At 43.6% G+C, this 20,184-nt stretch overlaps 2 protein-coding genes across 4 annotated transcripts; both read right to left on the bottom strand.

The window, feature by feature from the left end:
* Nucleotides 1-507: 507 nt before the first annotated feature.
* On the bottom strand, nt 508-6,980 carry patl2 (PAT1 homolog 2). 3 transcript variants are annotated; one of them, XM_040006625.1, is made up of 19 exons: nt 6,818-6,980; nt 6,459-6,612; nt 5,219-5,529; nt 5,070-5,132; nt 4,928-4,981; nt 4,681-4,845; nt 4,457-4,531; nt 4,231-4,373; nt 3,687-3,764; nt 3,487-3,610; nt 3,270-3,387; nt 2,837-2,943; nt 2,697-2,750; nt 2,443-2,585; nt 2,205-2,361; nt 1,707-1,847; nt 1,289-1,386; nt 1,069-1,209; nt 508-973 (listed from the first exon to the last, which is right to left on the bottom strand). In XM_040006625.1, the coding sequence occupies exons 1-19, from the start codon at nt 6,839-6,841 to the stop codon at nt 940-942; spliced, it is 2,184 nt and encodes a 727-aa protein (XP_039862559.1). In that variant the 5' UTR covers nt 6,842-6,980; the 3' UTR covers nt 508-939. The 3 variants fall into 3 exon arrangements, with proteins under 3 accessions (XP_039862559.1, XP_039862561.1, XP_039862560.1); XM_040006627.1 differs by having other exon boundaries at nt 3,687-3,761; XM_040006626.1 differs by having other exon boundaries at nt 4,231-4,370.
* Nucleotides 6,981-8,500: 1,520 nt separating this feature from the next.
* LOC120718160 (transforming growth factor beta-1-induced transcript 1 protein-like) lies at nt 8,501-19,543 on the bottom strand. The gene is given in 13 exon segments (XM_040006524.1): nt 8,501-9,303; nt 10,355-10,503; nt 12,147-12,228; nt 12,357-12,500; nt 12,502-12,531; nt 12,608-12,802; nt 13,478-13,562; nt 13,837-13,918; nt 13,995-14,131; nt 15,281-15,336; nt 15,437-15,585; nt 15,832-15,882; nt 19,120-19,543. Coding segments are annotated over 13 exon segments (1,440 nt in total). The 5' UTR covers nt 19,133-19,543; the 3' UTR covers nt 8,501-9,036.
* Between the last annotated feature and the right edge of the window lie 641 nt (nt 19,544-20,184).

Here is a 20,184-nt window from a genome sequence, read left to right as displayed (position 1 = left end):
GAGATGCCAGGCAGGAGGAAAAGAGGAAGACTGACTCATGGGTGTAGTTAAGTGACATGCAGAGAGTTTGTGTGACAGGAGGATGCTGAGGGTAGGGTGAGAGAGGCAGACAGTCCACTGTGATGAGCGGACCATAGCCAGGGAGCATTTAAGAAGTCCAAGATAACACAAAGATGAGGTCTGATGAGAGCAGCAGGAACCATTAAGACTGCAAGGAGCACAAAAATAAATAAATAAATAAATCATTTCACTTCATTTCTACAGACTTGAGCAATTTCAAAGTTTTTTTATTTATATTGCAAGTGCTGTACAAAGGTGCAGTTTAAATTATTCTGTTTCCAAATGAATAAATAAAATCCCTCTTCATAACATAAACCTTCAGATAGAAATTTACAAATGTATCCTATTACGTTCATTACTAGTATAAACAATGCAAGCCCTTCAACAAAACCCCAAACTGCACGGCACATTGATGGGCCACGACAACGTCCTTAAATGGTTTTCAAATGGTCAACCTATTGGTTCAGCTGTACAATCATACACTACTATACAATCCACACCCTGGTCACCAAGTGTGAAACAGCACATTTAGAAGTGACTGAATCTAAATGTAGAGGTTTAAGGTCTAAATCGGGAAAATGGGAGGGTTGCGATTTCATTGTAACGCTGATGTAACCTACTGGAAACCAAAGTGAGGAAAGTCAGATGATCAGATAAAAGGAAAACAAAACAAAACAGGGAAACCGTTCAAGTGCAAAAAAATGTGAGGGAACGGGTGAGGGGAGGGAATAAGAATCAAAAAGGTCAAAGGAGATTAAATATACACATATATAGCGTCCGTTTCAATGAGCACCGAGGGGGGTTTGTGCCTCGCCTCCTTTCACTCTAGTGCTCACAGCATCCTGGTCATCAATAGAACACCAGCCACCGCTGTCCACCTTAAGATGGAAGAGCCAGGCATCCAGTAACAGACCTGAATGAAGATATTTGGTGATGTTTGCATCCACGTCCACAATAGTTCTATTAAAGCAATTTAAATTATCATCCTCTGAAGCAAAAAGAACCTACTCCATGTTGCTTTTCAGCTGATGCACCGTACGCTTGTCCAGGTAACGGCAGAAGAGAGTGAGCAGGTTTGAGGGCAGAAGGAGCGGCTCCACAAGCGAACACTGGGATAGTTGTCCTGCCACCTGGAATATGATGTCAGTCCTAAAAGAGAAAACATCAGTCTCAGGAGTAAGCTTAAACCCGTCACTTCATTTGATATTAAAACCTAAAAGACTCCCACCAGGTCTCAAAGTCCCCGATGCTGGGCTCTAGAGGAACACCCGAGGACAGCAGCTTCTCTCCTTGGGAGAGCAGAGCGTACAGCAAGGACAGTCCGAACTGAAAGGGAGAAGAGAAATCCACCAATAAGAACAAAGACCTGTACCACTATCCAGGCAACTTCAGGGTTAACCCTGGATTCACTGCCGTTAGCCTCGCTTACTCAAATATACACTAACGATATTGTGCTTGGTCAGATGCTACAACACCATGCTTCATGTAAATGTGCTCATAGTCACTGATGAACCGTGGCTTAACTTAACTATCAACAAGTTAAGTCACCGTGTCAGGATAAGTGAAGCCAGAAAATAGAATGTCATCCTGGGTAAGTTGAACTTTCAGGGCCTTGTAGGTCAGAACACAAAAACAAAAGCACAGACCTTGTTCTGACATGCCAGCTCAAGACACTTGTATGTCGTTAGAGACTCCAAAGAGGTCAGATCTTTGAGGACGCCAATGAGCTGACTGAACGCCAGCCCACCGATCACATTTCGAAGAGGTGGGTAAAGCACAGGAAGGGTCTGAAAAGACAAGATTAAGCCCAGTTATTTTTATAAAGACACTTGATGTTCGTCATTTATGTGCATAACTCCAGCCTTGTGTGTTTATAGGTGGAGCTGTGCCAAGTAGGCCTGTAGAAGACACCAATTGTTTTTTTTCCATTTGCAAATCTCTCCTGTAACTGGAATATATCAAGGCTCAATATATTCTTCAATCTCACCCCGTCTGTGTAGACTGTAAAACCAGCTGTAACTGGTAGAGGCTGAGTAACATCAGGAAACCAAACAAGAACCAAAAATAAATATATCACCAAGTGGTGTTGCTAAGCAGACCATTCAGCTTACATTTCCTTTTGCACAGCTATAAAGCTGCCCTACCTCGTCTGCGTCTCTGCTCATCAGTGTTGGTAGGTTAGTGGTGACAACATGCAAGATTTTTAGTGCAGAATCGTGTTTCAAGAACGGCAGCAGACGGGCGACGAGCTTTTTGCCTTTGGAGACGAGCAGAAAAGGAATGAAGTCCCCTTCCGATTCCCTGCATCAAAATTTTTTTAAAGTGTTTAAAATGATGAAGTCACATGTTAGGATGCATTAAATGACAAACTGCATGACTCACAGGGGATTGTGGTGCTGCAGCTGGGAGTAGATGTGCTCCACTTTCCTCTGAATCTTTTCCACCAACCTCCTTTCTTCTGCTTCGGACAACAATGGAGTTTTCATCCTCTCAGTTTCCTCCACCTCTAACAGAACCATGAACAACTGCAGGACAGAAGCCATTTTACAAGAAGGCAAAAAAAACAAAACAAAACCAAAAAAAAAAAAAAAAAAAAAAACCTCACTGCTGTGTCAAATCAAGTCATAATCAGGTACCGTTTCTATTTTGTTAAGGATGTCTAATCGCTGTAGTCTGGTGTCTTTCTGATCCTTAAATGAGAGGAAATAAAGGTCAGTAGCAGGAAAGGCAGACCGAAAACACTCAAACACAGGGAACCTCCAAAATACACAATCACCTCAAGCAGACCCTGAGGCTGGACTGCATGAACAGCACTGATGGCTCGGCGAGGAGAGTAACACGTGGAAACTGCAACTTGACCCAAAGAGCCTTCAATGTGCACCACTGCAAGAACAAGAGACGCTTAACACATAAGCAGAGCAACCCCTGTAGAAACAGATGCATTCAGAAGGATCAAAAATAAGGCATCTATGAGACAAATGTTTTAGGATGGAAGCATTTTAGGCCTCGTGCACCTCCAAAAACATTCAAAAAGGCAGGACTACCTGCATGCACTATTCACCGACTCAAACGAGTCCAACAGCAGCTGGAGGGAAAAATGTTTGTTAAATCAAAGCAGCGTGGAGATCATGTCTCTCCTACTCTCACGGGCAAATTCTGGTACAAGCATCTCAACAGTCAATGAGAAACGCAGCCTGTGCCTCACTAACCCGGTGTGTAGGAGTCTGTTTTTTTGACGTAAGGCGTGGTGAGCTTAGGTGGCTCCCTCTTGCTCCTGATGCCCAACTCTTCTTCGGCCATCTTTGATTCTATTCGACGATAGTACTCCTGTAACAGTTTAAAGGTTCACCGGCAATCAAAAATGAAATGCTTCTTCGCTTCCCCTCTCCCATCAAAAAATTAAAGAGCAAAGCTTTTATTTCCTACCTGATAGTAGTAGTCTTCAAGGTAAGGATTCTCACTTTGCAGCTGGATCATCTGCAGCCGGGTGATCCACTCCTTTTCTTTGGCCGTCATGAGGTTACAGTACGGATCCCAGCCCTCTGGCTTTCTATAAGCAGGTCAGATTTGGCCGTAAGTATAGCGAATGACCCAACACGATCAAACTCTTCACTCCATGCACCAACCTTTGGAATAGCCGCTGTTTTTGACTAAGCAGTCGTTTGTGTTGGGGATGGAGCTGCGTGGCTGGACCAGGATACCTACTGGTTAGAGAACTGTCTCATCAGTATGCATGAAATCTCAGACTGTGCTTGGTTATGAGCACATAAAGAGAAGATTCATTTATACATATGAAATCTCCATCTTTCATTTCCAGAAGGCTTATACATCCAAGAACATCTGCCTGTACCTTGCAGATAAACATTAGCACCACTCACTGATATTTATGCATGACCACACAATACTCAAACTTTTATTTAAACAGATTAAAAGTCTCTTTTTTAAAGAGTCCTAAACTATGAGAGGCAGCTTTAAACTAACATGTTCTCTGGTGCAAACCTCACACAGAAAGGGCCCCGCCCAGGTCACACCCAACACCTGTGAGCCACCGTGATGCTCGTCTTGGACTTTTGCATCTCAAACTTCATGAACTCAAAATTTATAGTCAGAGTTTAACAGACTATACATTTTGTTGACCAAACCTGTTTCAGCAACATTAACATCAAGCACCTGAAAGGCTGTACTGGATTAGAGGGGCTGTAAAAAGGGGATGGCCTTGGTGAGTTGGCTCCGAAGCGAAGTTGCATCATTTTGGGAGTCTGAGGCGTCGAGGGGCAGGGGTGGGTTGGAGGAAACATGAATGCCCTGGTCTGCTTTAGTACAAAATAAAAGTCAAGATCAAATCAGATCTGCATAAAAACACAGAAATGAAGGGGTGAGCAATACTGAAATCAACCTGATTGTAATGCTGGCGTGGGGTCAGTGGCTGACGTGGGAAGAGGGGGGATCTTGGTACTATGGGTGGGTACACCTGCATGAAAAGAAAAGTAGAACTTAAAAAAAAAGAGAAGAAGTCCACAATTTACAGTGAGTCAGCTGATTGTTTAGAAGCAGTGACACACATCAACAGCATCTATCCAGTTACACAAATATCCAGGTGGTAAGAAGCCAGTTGCCCACCTGAGTGGGTCCTCGATGGCCAAACTGTCTTCTGGAGTACAATCCTCTGGATTCCCCTCGCCTGACCCCATAAAGGGGCCCGGCGGAGTATGGCAAGTCAACAAAGTTGGAGTTCAGAGTCTGACCTCTACCTCTGTGCCCAATTACACACACTATAGCACTGTCCTACAGAACACAGGAAGATGCAAAGATAAAAATACAATGAACTTGTCATTATATGTATAACACATTCTTAAGTGATCATAACCTCAAGTATGGATCCTGAGGTTCTTCTGGTTTTTCTGTAAGAGGGCATCATCATCTAGGATGGAAAACAAACATGGAAGAGAAGCATTAGCACCACAGAAGAAAAACAAAGTGTAGTAAAAGGATTAAAAGTTGGCACTTACATCATCCTCAAAGGGACGCTGGTACATGGTGGTCCCGCAGTCCACTATGGCACTGTCAAGACTCTTAAAAGAGCAAAAAATGGATCAAACGGAGGATTTTAACGTTTTTAGTGCAATTTTCTGACAACACACAGATTCATCTTTGTCACCTTAAGGCTCGGTCGGCCCTCGATTATTCTCATCACAGCTGGGTCTTCAAACATCTGCCCCCTGCCCAGAGCTGCTCTCTGTCCCCTACTTCTGCCGCGCTGCCTCAAGGAAGCCCGCGGAAAATACTGCGGCTTCTGTCGGGGAGGCGACGGGGCTCTGCGGGGAGACCACGGGGCTCTGCGGGGAGACCGAGGTTTGGGCTGTGGGGGAGGGGGTGTTGCAGGTGGCGGCGGCGGCGGCGGCGAAGGCGGAGCCTCTCCAAACTGAAGGCTGCTGCTGGACTCTTCTGTGGTCTCGTTTGCATCCAAATCTAGACATGCAGGCAGGGAACAAAGAGAAACAGACGTGGAAACACTGCTTTCTGATAGGTTAACAGGTTAGACTCCCAGTAACCCTGTAAAAACAATGCAAAATGCAACTTCACATATTTCTTTTAAGTGGTCAGAACCACAAAAGTCCTCTAAAGGCTGCAGAGGTTTCCTGAAATCTTTTGTCCCCAAAAGTCAAGTTTTTCCTTTTTTCCTTTTAATCAACCAAGTGTTTTTTCAGTTTAACTATAATAACCTTGCCTATTACTCTAAGGTGTCGTATGAGTAAAAATGGCAGGGTTTGCGAACAGGTAAAGCTCTCCAACTTTTATTGGACCGGAGTCGATTCAGGCCCCTGGGCCGTATGTTTCACAACCCTGGGTTAGAGCACAGCAGCCAAACAAGCACACATTATCCAAGAAAGCCCGATTCAACCCTAAAGGCAGCACCTTATGAGCCGTCGTGCATTTAAGAAGTGCATTTAAGCTACGTCAAAGAGGACTGCGCACAATAAAAAGGGATCAAGGAGGCTGAGCTGGAGCTGAACATTTTAAGATCTTCACAGCTCAGGTTGAGCGGTTTGGAGACAAAGTTGCAGAGAGGAGACGCTGAGATGGTTTGGATGTTGAAGATGGAGCGAGGAAGAAACAACAAGAGGTTTTTGGATGTAGTGAAGGAGGTTGGTGTGACACCTAAAGGAGCAGCTGAAAGAAGAAGACTAATTTCTTTCCACTTAACCTTAATCCGACCTGTAATATAAACATTTTTAGTGTTATTAAGCCTCAGTTTTAAGTTAGAAAGCCAAATTATCATGCTGGATGCTTACATTATTTTTTGATAGTAAAAGCTCACGTTTAACACACAGACACGTGGGGGGGGGGGGGGGGCAAGAAGTTTAAAAGAAGAACACCTGTAAGCACAAGCTACACACCCATCCCAAACGTCTCCTCATTGTGGACGTTTATCTCCTCATCTTCCTCGGCCATGGCCTGCAGAAGCCCCGAGTCCATATCCGTCCCACCTTCTCCATCACTCCAGTCCTCTCCATTCTCAGGCCACTGCGGCTCGCACACCTGCACCACATCCTGGTGCGTGGAGACAGAGTGCTTTTTAAGATTTATTAATGAAGAGAGTGTTTCTAAACAGCAAATAGGCCAACAAATAAATAAATCACGCAACAACACGTGTGGAGTTTTCAATCCAACTTTCACCATCTGTTCATTCCGGGCATGCGATGGCTGCCTGATTAAAGCACACACATTAAAGAGCAGCAGGTTGAAGCAGACTTACGTGTTGCTGCTCTGAGTCACTCATAATTCATTTCACAACTTCTTTCCTCTCCTGATGAAGTCGACGGATCGCGACGACCTTCGCAGCGTTACCCGCGTTCTCTCGTTTGACAGCGCGTGACGCTCATTAACTTTTAAGCGAGCTCACCTGTGAGGTGACGCGTAGGCGTGGACACGTCACACGCGGCTCCCAGCAGCTGTCAAGTCGCCTCTGCCCACGTGCCGCCCACATGTCGTCTGGGTGATTTTTTCGTCTTTTCTTCGTTTCTTTCTGCGTTTGTGTTTACACCCTGCCTGTAACTACTTTACAATTAATTACACACGATCCTCAGTGAGCGAATAGTGACCTCTGGTGGCCAAAGTCAGTATTTTCCTCACACACGGAGCGTTTATTCGCCCTTCGCTTCTCTTAATGGTCCAGAAGAAGAGGGAAAAAAAATCCTTGCACAGTTTCTCACACACAGCAGACATGTTTATTTACTCCGTGTCCATTTTATTAGGTACAGCTGTACAGCTGCTCATTAACGTAAATATTCAGCCAATCATGTGGCAACATGCTTTTGTGAATGTAGACATATTCAACCCTCAAACTGAGGATCAGAATGACGATTTAAGTGACTTAGAACATAATGGGTTCGTCTGGGTGTTTCAGAAACTGATGATCTACGGGGTTTTTCCCACATAACTACCTTTAGGGCTCACAGAGAACAGTTTGAAAAAGAGAAAATTTCCAGTGAGGAGCCGCTTGTTGTGTGAAAATAACTTTATGCCTATTTTGATGTCAGAGTTCAGCTGTTGCAACTAAGGTATGCAGGTGAACAGATGGGCTATAGCAGCAGAAGACCACACTGGGTCCCAGTCTGGTCAGCTAAGAACAGGAAGCTTCAGTTTCAAGGTTCAAGGTTCTTTGTTCGTCACATGCATAGTTATACAGGTATAACACATAGGGAAATTTCTGCTGTGACATTCAGATGGTAGGGTCAGAATTTGGTGTAACTACCATGAAGGCGTGGATCCATCCTGCCTTCCATAAGTGATGCAGGCTATTGGTGTTGTAACGTGGTGGATATCTTGGAACATGTTAGGTCTCGTTTAAACATCACAGCCCACCTGAGTATCATTCCTGACTCCATCCTTTTATCACCACAGTGTACCATCTTCTGCATTCTGCTTCCAGCTGGTTATTGTGCCATCTCACAAAGCTAGGTGTACTTAATAAAATAGCTGGTGAGTGTATATTTCTCCTCTATTTATTGTAAAGGAGTCAAAAACTAAAGTATTTACCGTCTCACCCTGCACAGCAAATGACTTACAGTAATTCTGTATAAATCAACTGCTTATCATACACAAACTTATGACTGAAAAATAAAAATAAAATTATCAAACTGCCCTTTCAACATCCAATCGTATAACCTATCAATAATCTTTATCTTCTTATACCTGATGCTTGTAAATTTTCTCACCAGACTTTTATCACAACCAACCGGTCACAGCAGATGGCTGCCCCTCCCTGAGCCTGGTTCTGCTGGAGGTTTCTTTCTCTTAAGAGGAAGTTTTTCCTTCCCACTGTCACCAGGTTCTTGCCAGTAGTGGAGTAGATCAAATATTTCTTTTTGCAGAGGAGCTTTTTATTTTTAAAGCTGACTCATGTGAATTTAAAGAAACATCAACACTCAAAAACAAGTCGCGTTTGCTTTAATTTTATTCTTTGGAATCATTTTTGGCATTTTGCACAGCGCAATAGTGAATGAATAATGAAAAAAAACAAAAACAAATGTAGCAGTCAGCATACGGTATAAAAATGCAGTTGCAGTGACGTGGATAATTTCTGCAATACAAAGCAAATATATTAAAAGGGGATTTCCTTGCACAACAGGAAAAATTCTCAAATGATGTATAAATTTATGCTTCTTTTTACACCTGGTAGCAAAACGTAATTTTCATTTCATTTAAACACACTGTGTTTTTGTTTCTGAGCCGTGATAAAGTTTGTAACCTCGCACTGAAAGTCCATGGTTAAAATAAAATAGGGCTGGTTTGGGTTGGATGATTCTGTCTTCCTCCTCATCTCTCTGCTGACTCAGATATTCTTCAAAATTTACAAAGAGTCCAGCTCCGCCCTAACTCCCACAGTAGCAAAAAAATGAAAAAAAAAAGAGAGAACTGAGAGTCACATTAGGGCTTCTTCTCAGGGCAGGCCGGCGAAGACCTGCTGGGCCCTCAACCAAAGAGCTTGATGAAGCAGGGGTGGCAGTAGGGTTTGTTCTCCTGCTCCTTGAAGCAGCCTTTGCTCAGCGGCTTCAGGCAGAAGTGACACACGAGGTGATGCGGGTGGAATTTGGCCCCCATTGCGGTGACGCAGCGCCCCAGGATGGGCTGCTGACAGGCCTGACACATGCTGCCGCGGGACTGGTGGTAGTGGGCCTCGCACAGCGGCTTGCCCTCGTGCTCGAAAAAGCTGCCGTTGACGAAGGGGCTGTAGCACTCCTGGAAACGAGAGGAAGCGACACAGCGAGACTCCGTCACAGCGCTGACTCATGCAACTCTAATTACAGCGTTTTCATGTGAAATGACAACTTTCCCATGACATAATTCCAGCTTATTTGTGTTTTGATTTGTTTTTTGCATGAACTTCCTCATTGAGGTTTCATTGCACAGCCATCGTGATCTATTTGCCACGGAGCAGATTCAGTGTGTCAGCTGTGGGTTAGGAGACTCCTCAAAGGATAAATATGAGCTCACTGGTCTCATAGATGTTCAATCTGGGAAATTTAGAATCGGCCTTACAAAGAAAAAAATCAATCACTGAATCAACTCACTTCTATTTGAGGTGCTCCTAGGACAGGAAATATATCATTAAATGCATTTATTTTCACAGCAAGGTTGTGTTTAAGCTAAAAACAAAACAAAACCCTGTTTCGACACACGACCACGAACACACTGAATCTTTTCTAGTGATGCTCCACCAACAGGAGCAGTCTCCAAGCATTCATCCAAATTCAGCTGAAATCAGGCAAGAAGGAGAACAGAGAGCAGCAGCAAACATAGACGACATAAATGCATTTATAAAGGCAAATAAAGGTTAGGAGAAATAAGTAAAACTGAGGTACCGTTTAAGCCATGACATTTAGCAAGCTGTTATTTATAAATCCAGAAAAGCTTCCCTTTAATTAAGACGCCTTCGTCTGCCACATCTTTGTAGTAAAAGACAGATGTGGCCAGTGTTAATATAAAAGTCCTGGTAATGTCTTACCTGTGCATGTGGCATATTTGTGTTCTGCTATTCTATCACCAATAGTCTTTTTATTGTCTAGGTTAGACGTAACCTGGCTGTGAAAATAAAGGTATTTTAACTTTATTTTGAAAAGGGACTTCCTTGGTATTAAAGGATGTAAATTCCTCTTAATCTCCTCATAAACTCTCATGGTGTTCTCCAACCTTTCTGACCTTTTTCAGAGCAGATTAACCTGAAACGACCCGTAAGCCTAACGCATCAATTAATGCTGCAACTCTTGATCAAGTAAAATGCAACACTCACCCGACATACAAAGCACTGTGGGTGCCAGAGAGAGTTTAGAGCTGAGATGTAGTTTTCCAGGATGGGCTGGCTGCAGCCTTGACAGCGGGAAGCAAACAGAGTCAAGAAGCACTGCTGGCAGTACTGCTGGCCCTCACGGTCATGGAAACCTGCAGAGGACATCGCCACAGTTTGACTCAGCTCAAGAGCTCTTTTGATAAATGTCAGATTTACTGTATAATATCACAGATTTAAAAAGGAAAATCAGTCCAAACCTTCTCTATGTGACTGCGGTCTGTGCAACATTACATTTTATTGATCTGAACTAACAACAGCGGCTGTATTTTTCCATCTCAGAGCTCGTGCTGCTTTAAATTTGGCCATTTTCTTGCCAAGGAAATACAGAGACTCAGTGTTTTGCCTCGAAATTCACAGCAGAGTGAAACTGCCGATATAACCCCGATCCCAAAAAAATGTTAGGAAACCGTGTAAACTGGAAATAAAAGCGGAATGCAGAGATTTGCTAATGTTTTCGACCTCATATTTGAAAACAGCACAAAGACAAATTGTCAGATGTTGAAAGTGGTCATTTAAACCAATTTTCAAGCTCTTAACACTATCATGAACCAAATCACTGAGAACCTGCACAGACAATTTAGGAATAATGTATCCAAAGTTTTTACAAATTAAAAGGAATGTAAGGTTTTAATCAGTTAACTTGCACAATGTCAATAAAAAAACTCACAGAAGAAATCTCTGTGGGAAATGTACAACCTCAAAAACAAAGCGCTGTTATCTTCTGACCCTTAAGTAGTTCTGCCTTACAAAAATGACAAGATTGCTGCTTGGCTTCAGGAATACTTCTGAAAACTACTGTCAGTCCATCCCTGTCTCTGCAAATATATTTTAAAACTCTACCATGCCACGAAGCTCCCAGCACACAGGGTCAGTGCTGATGTTAATTCCAATCTGCAGTTACTGAGACAGCAGAGCGTCGCCGATCTTGTTGCTCCTCAGCAACTTTGCCTGATCTGCCAGTTCATGGCTGAGCTGCTGTGGTTCCTAAATACTTTCACTTTTAAATAAGCACCACGTAAACTCGATGGTGGAATATCTGAGGAGGGAGGAAATTTCACAATCTGACCTCTTGAATTCGACGAGTTCTTTAGAACGACGCATTCCTTTACAAATGTTGCAACGACAGACTGCATGGTTATACACCAGCATTCAAAGATTAAGAGGTGTGGCCTTAAGATAAGATAAGATAAGATAACCTTTATTAGTCCCACACGTGGGAAATTTGTTTTGTCCTTAAACCCTTCAGTTATATAACGTGATATGAACGTAGACACAAAAACATGGCCGCCTACAGTCATGGACACTGCAACTTTGTTATCTTTTCAAAAAATGAGTAAATTTGTGCAAATATCTGAATATCTGTCAAGACCCCACTAGTCATGAAACATTCAGACAGGATGTAGCCTTTTTTAATGTAAGGTTAAAATCAAATGTTTTAGGGTCTCTTATGGGAGAAAAAGCACCAATGAAGTGCAAACTGTAAGTTATTATAAACTCTGAAACTGGTTGTAATGTTTAAAATAATCTAAAAATTTAATAAATGAGATAAGATGTGCTTTATTTAGGTAGGAAAAGGTAGGAATTTCCTGAAATATATATAGTATAAAACTTTCAATAACATTATAAAATGCTGTCTGAATGCTAATGGATGTATGGTATAAAGGGCTTCATGTAAGTGTGGCCTGACTGCAACGTATTGTTACCCCTGACAGGAATTAACAGCACCACCCATTACCTTCCTCCCCAAAGGCGCGGCTGCACTTCACACAGCAGAAACACTCTGGGTGCCAGTTCTTGTCCAGAGCCGTGACCATTTTCTACACAACGATTAAAGTAAAAAAAAGAGAACGTTACAGAGCTTTAGGTGGGCTGGGATATCGATCTGAGCTCTTTAAATAAGCTCAGAGTTGAGTAACAGAAACATGTTCCCATCTCAGCGGCTCACGTTCAGTATGGGTTTGTTGCAGTGCGCGCAGTGCGGGGAGAACAGCGTGAAGTAGTCCGGCTCGCAGTACGGCCGCCCGTCCTTCTCGAAGAAGTTTCGACTGCCCAGCTCCGTCTCACACTCGGTGCACACGAAGTGCTCAGGGGTGCCACACCTTCCCCAGAGCTGTCACCACCTGCACAAACAGCCAGGTCAACTCAAGTGAGGGTCTTCCTCATCACATGTCTGACAGATATATTCTGACTGCTCACCTGTCCGACAACCGGCTTTTGGCAGGCTGAGCAGTTTCCCTTAGAGGACGTTTGCACTCCTTGTCGGGTCAGGTCTGATTGGAGGAGCCCCAGCATGCTGTCCAGTGAGCCTCCTGATGAAGGAGGCTGAGGAGGGGCAGCGGCCGGCTGCTGCGGTGATGCTGTAACGGGCGCTGGAGTGACAGGCGCAGCTGGCTGAGAGAAGACAAAGCACAGAGTCCTTGTGATGTTAATTCTTTGGGAGTTTATCATCACTCCACAGATGGTGGAAATGAATTTGTTTGGAAGAAACCAATGTGAGGAAAAGTCAAATCATAACAATACTGCACATAGTTTGAGCCAAGGCTCTACACATGTCTCTCTGCTCTGCCTGGAGACTTTAGCCTGGTTAGTCATGGATATGCAGTGGAGACGTTTCCCTTTTAAGACTCTGTTCCCACAGCAGTCTTGTTTATCACTCACAGCTGGACTGCATACTGAAACTAAACAGCCTTATAATGACAGAACTGCCTACTCTGCTCGCAAGCCGACTCACCAAAAAGGAGAGAACTAGATTATACGCTGTTCCAAAAGCTGATCTTTAAGCTGACTACCGACAATCTGAAGCTATTTTAGACTCTGGAAAAATTAAGACCAAGACTAATTTTCATCCACAAGCCATATCTGGTGACTGATCTGTACCAGCAGGCATGTGCTGTGGCCAGCAGGCTGCACAGTAACAGTGTAGCCATTATGAAGTCAACTCAACCTCTACAGGGATCCAACACTAATATTAGCATTCTGTAAAAGTCATATAGTGAGCGCTGCTGTGAATTTACAAGTAAAAAGTTGACAGGTTAGCATTTTCATGCAGCTGTGGGTGACTCTTACGGTGCTCTGGACTCTGAAGTCAGACAGCGAAGCCATCAGCTTGTCCAGTTCCAATGTGGCCGATGTTGCAGAAGGCTTCGCAGAGCTAAAACACCGAAATCAAACCCACAGATTACACACATGATCAGAAACATGCTAAAATGCTGCACACTCGCACATGTGCAAATATGGATTTTTACTTGCAATAAAAAAATAATACTGCAGGTTTTTAAATGTAAGCAGATTTTAAAGGGGTGTGTCTGCATAAAACAGACCTACTTCCTCAGTCGTATACAGTGATACTCAGACAGATTATACTCTTGCTGAGATATTTATTGTTAAAAGCTTAAAACTCTCTTATTTCCCTGTGGATTTGGTACCTGGAGGAGGAGGTTGGTGCTTTATCCTTGATATTATCCCTCTCATCTTTCTTAGAAGAAGGGAACTGAGCCAGGATCTCATCTGACAACAAAACAGGATCATAGATAAGAAATCTGATTTAAACACGAGGATTTAAAACACACGCACACATGCTAACCTGTGATGTTAAACTGGGTGGCGTTGAGTTCCTGTAGCAGATGGTCCAGTTCACTCAGACCTCCCCCCAGCAGCGAGGAGGAAGAGAAGGCCAGAGGAGGATCTGCGCTTCGGGGAGAGCGCGGTTTACACACTGTGCTGCAGGGAGACAGATAATATTAACAATAAAAGGCATTAAAAAAACAAAGTATAAACAATGTTGTTGGACTCGTTATGCGAGGAGGAGAATTCTCTCGCTTGCTTAAAAACCACACATTGCTTTGCAAAGAGTGATGTAAAGAAATGAATGAGATTCCTAACAGGGTTTGGGTTCATACATCAACATGCTGACACACCATCTCTCCGTGTAAAACACTCTATCCCAGTCCATCAAAACTTCACATGCCAGCTGTGCTCAAAATGTGCAACTCTGCAGCACATCCTGAGCTGCTTCCCTGAGACAGAGGGACACTTTAGGCACCCCGATTAAGTCCTGAGGGTCACCCAATGGAAAAGAAGCCATTACCATCAGCTAGCACATCTGGGACCGGCAGCTGCTGGTGGATTAGAACAAACACATTTTCATCAGATCATCACACCCAACTGGCGGAAACCAGTTGCTGTTGTGTTAGAGTCCTTGGGATATTTCATTATGCTAGAGGCTAACACCCGCCCAGGATTATTGCTTTGGTGGGTCTTTAAGAAGAAGCTCCCTAAGTACGAGCAGATAGCTGAAAGCAGGGAAGCTGCTGTCCTTGGATTTCATTACACTGGGCATCGAGGGAAAACTGAGGAATCTGCAACACCACACATGTGGTAGAGAGAGCCTCGAGATGGCTGTGGCAAGAGAGGAAAACCATGGAACAAACAGGTAGCAAGCCATCTGGACACAAGCTGAGGTCTGATCACCTTCAGCTGGGCAATTTAGAGGAAAGAGCCAAAACAATAATGATGATGTGTTGGCTTGTGGTATTTTGAACAAGGCTAAAAGCAGTAGGAAATTTAGATGCCTTAAACCTGGTTCAGAATTACATGTCATACAGTTAATTCTTCTTTTATTAGGTACTCCACGCTAGTTCAGGTCCTTCAGAACTGCTTCAGAAAGGTAGAAGCCTGGGGGATGCTAGTGTTAATTCTGTGAGGCGTAGATTTAACAAAGTGCTGGAAACATGTCTACATGCCAAAATACACTGAGTTGCTGCCGTGTGATTGGCTGTTTAGATATTTGTGTTTACAAACAGCAGAACAAGTAATGAATTTGCCGGTGATCCTGTGAGCAATGGAAAAAGACATCTAGGAAGGAGTTACCTGTATAATTTGTCTGGGGTGGAGTTCTGTGTAGTCTTCATTGCTGAAGAAACGGTCTAAGAGACAAAACAGACGAGTGATCAAACAAACTTTATCAAAGCCTCGGCATAATCAGGAAGAAAGAAAACTGGTATGAACGTGGCCCGGATTGACCACCTGCTGCGGGGTGTATGCAGGAGGCGGCGGCCGGCTCTGGGCTGGGTCCTGGGTGGTGGGATCGGCATTTTGAGGCGGGTCAGAGGTGAGCAGGACGGGACACCGAGGTAAAGGGGAGCCTGTGTTCTCCAGATCAGCAAGGAGGGCATCTGGAAGGGAGAGAGAAGTTTCTGTAGCACCACAGAAGCCACATTTCATGTCACAAACATTCATGGTCGTCACTAATGGTGCCAAGTTTATTTACCAAGTATTAAAAGTCAATCAAGAGATTCAAGTTAAGAAAGTAATTTAAAAAGCATGCAAAGTATTACGCTGCATGACAAGAAGGTATTAAGTTGAGTTAAACGACAGACGAGACGAAACACATACAAACGCATGCACAGGCAGCTACGTACCAAACACAACAATACGAGGACTGAGAGGGTAGTTAAGCGGCTCAGGCACTCCTGAGGAGACACAGACAGCCTTTTGTGACCAATACAGCAGCAGCAACTCAGCCCACACACCGAGACACAACACGGAGGACAGCGAGCGCTGGCGGACGCTCGTCACTCAGAGGACAGGACAGTCAGAACCGGCGCAGCTCAGAGATAGTCCACTGACGGTGAGGTCGCTCAGACGCTCAAGCGTTCCTGCATTCATATTCTAAACATGCCAGTGTGGAAAGGAAGCAGAGGAGGAAGAGTGTTTGGCAGCTGATATCTGAGTCCACTCCTCCGCCCACACACACTCACACACTCACTCTGAAGTAGAAGCTGCACAGAAACTAAACTCACTCAAGTGTTAGCATCTACAGCTGTGTGACATCACTTATCCTGACAAGTAACCGAAGCAGACTGAAGATGAAAAAGGACTTCATATGAGTAACAGTGGTTTACCATGTATGTGTAATGACATAGCAACCATTTATTGTGAGTCCTGAAAGGGTACCGGTCCCTTTTTTTTTAAAACTTTTATATTATCAAAATGAAAATTTTGGCCTTCCTTTCCAAGAAGTTAAAATAAATAAGAAAGGTCAGTCCAGTTGTAAGCTGGTTCCAGACTGACGCAGAAGACTTGTGTTACCTCAGGGTTACTGAAGTCAAGCACACAGGAGTGACACTTTTTACCAGACAGAGGCTTTTTGTACTGTATTTTAACACTTTAACATGATAGGAATGGAAAACAGACTTATAGATAGAATTCCTTAGCCAAAGCCAGACAACAAAATATCCCGACTTTTGATCCCGTGTACAAACAAATCCAATCATGTGGCTGACAAACATCCTGTCTCGAGTGCTTGAAGAAAGGCATCTGGACTTAGTTTGTGAAGATGTTTTGCCTCTCATCCAAGAGCTGACGGAGAGTCCCAGGTATTTAACAGCTACAGGGGAGGCAAAACATTCACCCTGTGGCAGCTGGGAGAGGCTAAAGGGCCCCCGAGACTCTGAACTGGATAATCGGAAAAGAATGGATGGATGGTAAAAAGTCCACTTGCTTTAATTTCTGGACCTGGATGCCTGAGAACTCAAACTTAATGTCCTCAATTTGTAAAGCCCAAGCTAACGTAACCATAACAACATCATTGTGACATCATCGGCAGATGTTAGAAATGTGCAGGTGTACGACGTGAGAGCGTGCAAAGTGTTCGAAAGCACTTTATCTAAAAAAACTTTGGAAGCTTGTAAATTAGGTCTGAGGATCCTGATAACAGATGGTGGATATTTAAAATTCCAAATTTCTTTAAAAGACCTTCAACTGTTTTCAGTAAACAGTTTACAGTGATGCAATATCTATTACATTTTGGTTAAAAGAAAAAAAAAAAAAGTACTTTCTTGGGGGGGTTCTGGTACTTCTGTATTATTACGAATCATGCAAGTCAGAGCTTTGTAGAAAACAATAAGGTTTTCCAGTCTTGATTACTACTTGGAAGCAGGTGAATGGTCTTTCCATGAAACCTCCTCCCAAAGCCACGGATGACACATCTCAGGCACTCCTCAGATGTGGAGTAACTGCTTCATCTAGTATTATCACACTCTTTCTTGTATTGCAGCTGTGACTCAGTGTGACAGACGAGCATTGCACAACTGGTTTTCTTAGTTATTGATGTAGAAAAAGAACAGCATTTAGTCACACTGCCAGATAATTCCGGCCTATTTAATGGATGAAATTTGACGTGTCCATTTTCTGCATACTGATTTACGAGCTGCAGGTCAGAGTTCATTCGTGGCTTTGGAGAAACCGTCACAGGGTGACTTCCCATCTAAAGCAGCTACGCAAGGCTCGTCACATTATGAATCATGAATTTCTAATTCAGAATCTGGTGAAGTGCTATGTTCTAAACCTACGCTGCTCGGCCATGTGTCACAAAACTTGAGTTTGCCCGGCCCGAGCGCACCGCTGTGGTCATTTCTACCCCCGGATGATTCACACTTCTGGTACGACCATGCGGTGAGAACCGTGTGCATATACTACTGGCCCTCCACCTCCCTGCTGTGCTGTGTGTCTCTCACACACACACACAGACACACACACACACATACTCGAAGAGGCTGAGCAGCACATATAAGGAGCTGAACTTCTCTCAATGGGAATTATGACCATATTTAGAGCGGCCTGCAGACTTGTTTGTCTTGGCCGTAGGCCTCTCTAACAAGTGGTCTCTCTCTCGCCGAAAGCCTCGCCAAATCCGATGCGTAAACTTACAACACTGTTGGACGACAGCGCAAGCCAAGACTCTCAAACATGGCGCTCAAGCCCAGCACCTCCGTGTCACCGTGTGCAATCCGATCCAGATGTGCCCAGATGTGTACACCATGCCATTTCCCCCCCCTCCTCGTGTTGCTTGAGAAGCACAAATGCTCCACTCTTGAAGCGTACTTGGTGAAAAAACAGAAGAAACTCCCAGAGAGAATGGGCAGCTGAGGCAAAAGCCATGTCTATTTTCCTTGAACTCTGTGGCTTTTACAAATAGCAGCATTGCCCCGGGCTATTTCAGGGCCTTTCCAACACACAGCTATTTTCTGACACAAAGAGTCAGCTTCCCATCATGTTGTTTTAGAGAAAAGAAGACATTTGCTTCCAGTATCATTCAGAAATGGGGGGGATGCTCTCTGATGCTGTCTTCTCTCATGTCTTCAATTCCTTCAAAATGGAAAACACTCTCTTCAACATTATGTGGCACTCCATCCATCCATAACTTGTTAATGTTAATGGACGGACATGCCTGCTCTGGACCCCTTTATATCTAATTTTCAGAGCTTTTTATTGTATTTGCAGGCCGTGCAGGAAGACCCGAGTGAAGGTCGGGCAGATGTAGAGCAGTGCACGGGTTCATGTGTTACCTGCATGTATTTGTGGGATATGTGCCCCTGCACAATGAAGGTAAAACACAGCTCTACAAACATCTAAAATATTGGCATGTATGAGTTATTATAAGAAATTTCCTCACTGTTGCTGACTGGGAACTTGTACCACTCATTTTTATTAAAAAGTATTTCCTACTGCTTTCCATTGCTCCTTATGTTACAGCCCCTCTTTTCTACATGTCCTTGTAAGCCAGGGATCTGTACTCTATGACTGCCAGAATCAACAGAGACCTTATTTCCTCTGTTTGGGCACACCACCCCTTCCCCACAGATCCCTTCAAGATATCTCAACATGTAGTTACAAGGCATGAAACGAAGAGCAGCTGTAATACTCACCCAAATCCTCCATGATAGGATCTCAGCCGACTGTTTCCCTCTTTGTGACACAGCGCAGACACCATTAATCAGTAGTGATGACCGTGGATCACAGCTGGATAGAAGGTCTCGGCGCTATTGTCTGCGTCGGTCCTGAATAACTTCTTGGGCACCGTTATCCGCCAACAGAAGGAGGAGGAGGAGGAAGAGGAGGAGGAGGGCGTCCCGTCTCTTTTTTTTCCAACACGGCTCTCTTCCTGTGTAATGCCTACCAGGACCTCAGAGCGAGGAAGGCGTAGTTAAATAAATGCGGTTACAAACTCGCATTCCCCGGACACGAGACGTCACCCTGGACATTCCTAGTCCATATTTGGGATCGAAAATTAAGGATTTAGTGGCTCTAAGAGAGGACGCGCCGCTGCTTCTGCTGCAAGCGTGTAGTTCTGAAAACAGAAAATATTGGAAATGACGCTCATTTCTCCGGTTTTGTTTTCGTTTTCAGGGTTTTAATAACAGGACCTTCCCATTTTTGGTTTCTTTACGTACTTGTTTCATTTCCGTGTGCGTGCATAGGACTAAAAATCCAACACAATATTAGTGAGATATTAGTGATTCACACTTTGAAAGGGTTTTTTTCTTTTCCTTTTGGGTGTGTGGGGTATTTTTTTTATAAGGCTATAGAAAAAGAACAGAAACTATTAGGCTCAAAAATACGCGTATCCCAAAGCCAGTTTTCAAAGTTTTCTCCGCTCAGTGTCAGGATTGGGATATATCCAGTTTTTTATTTTATTGAATTTTATTTCAATTCTTAAGTCAGACTTATTCGAATTAATACACACTAAAAATTTAAATTAGGAGAAACGGAAAAGTCACCTGAAATAAAAGAACTTAAGCGATAGTGTACAAAGCAATAAAATAAAATAAGAATGTGCAGGAAATGACTTTCGTTGTATCCTTTGTCAGCACAACCAGCCTGGTGAGGCTTTTTATTTATTGGAGATGTTGTCTCTGTCGTCTTACTCTGAAAGTAAAACTATTACTAAAACGTTTTCAAATAATAAAAACTTTTTTTATTAACTATTCTAT

Source organism: Simochromis diagramma, unplaced genomic scaffold, assembly GCF_900408965.1.
Source record: "Simochromis diagramma unplaced genomic scaffold, fSimDia1.1 OVJJ01000518.1, whole genome shotgun sequence".
Classification (NCBI taxonomy): domain Eukaryota; kingdom Metazoa; phylum Chordata; class Actinopteri; order Cichliformes; family Cichlidae; genus Simochromis; species Simochromis diagramma.
Note: the sequence above shows the minus strand (reverse complement) of the source record. Positions and strands in the feature narration are given on the sequence as shown.

Coding starts and splice junctions, on each gene's coding strand:
- patl2 (XM_040006625.1), bottom strand. CDS start 6,841: ATGAGTGACTCAGAGCAGCAACAC. Junction 5,530..6,458: donor TGAGGAGACGTTTGGGATGG/GTGTGTAGCTTG, acceptor CTGCATGTCTAG/ATTTGGATGCAAACGAGACC. Junction 3,611..3,686: donor AAACAGCGGCTATTCCAAAG/GTTGGTGCATGG, acceptor ACCTGCTTATAG/AAAGCCAGAGGGCTGGGATC.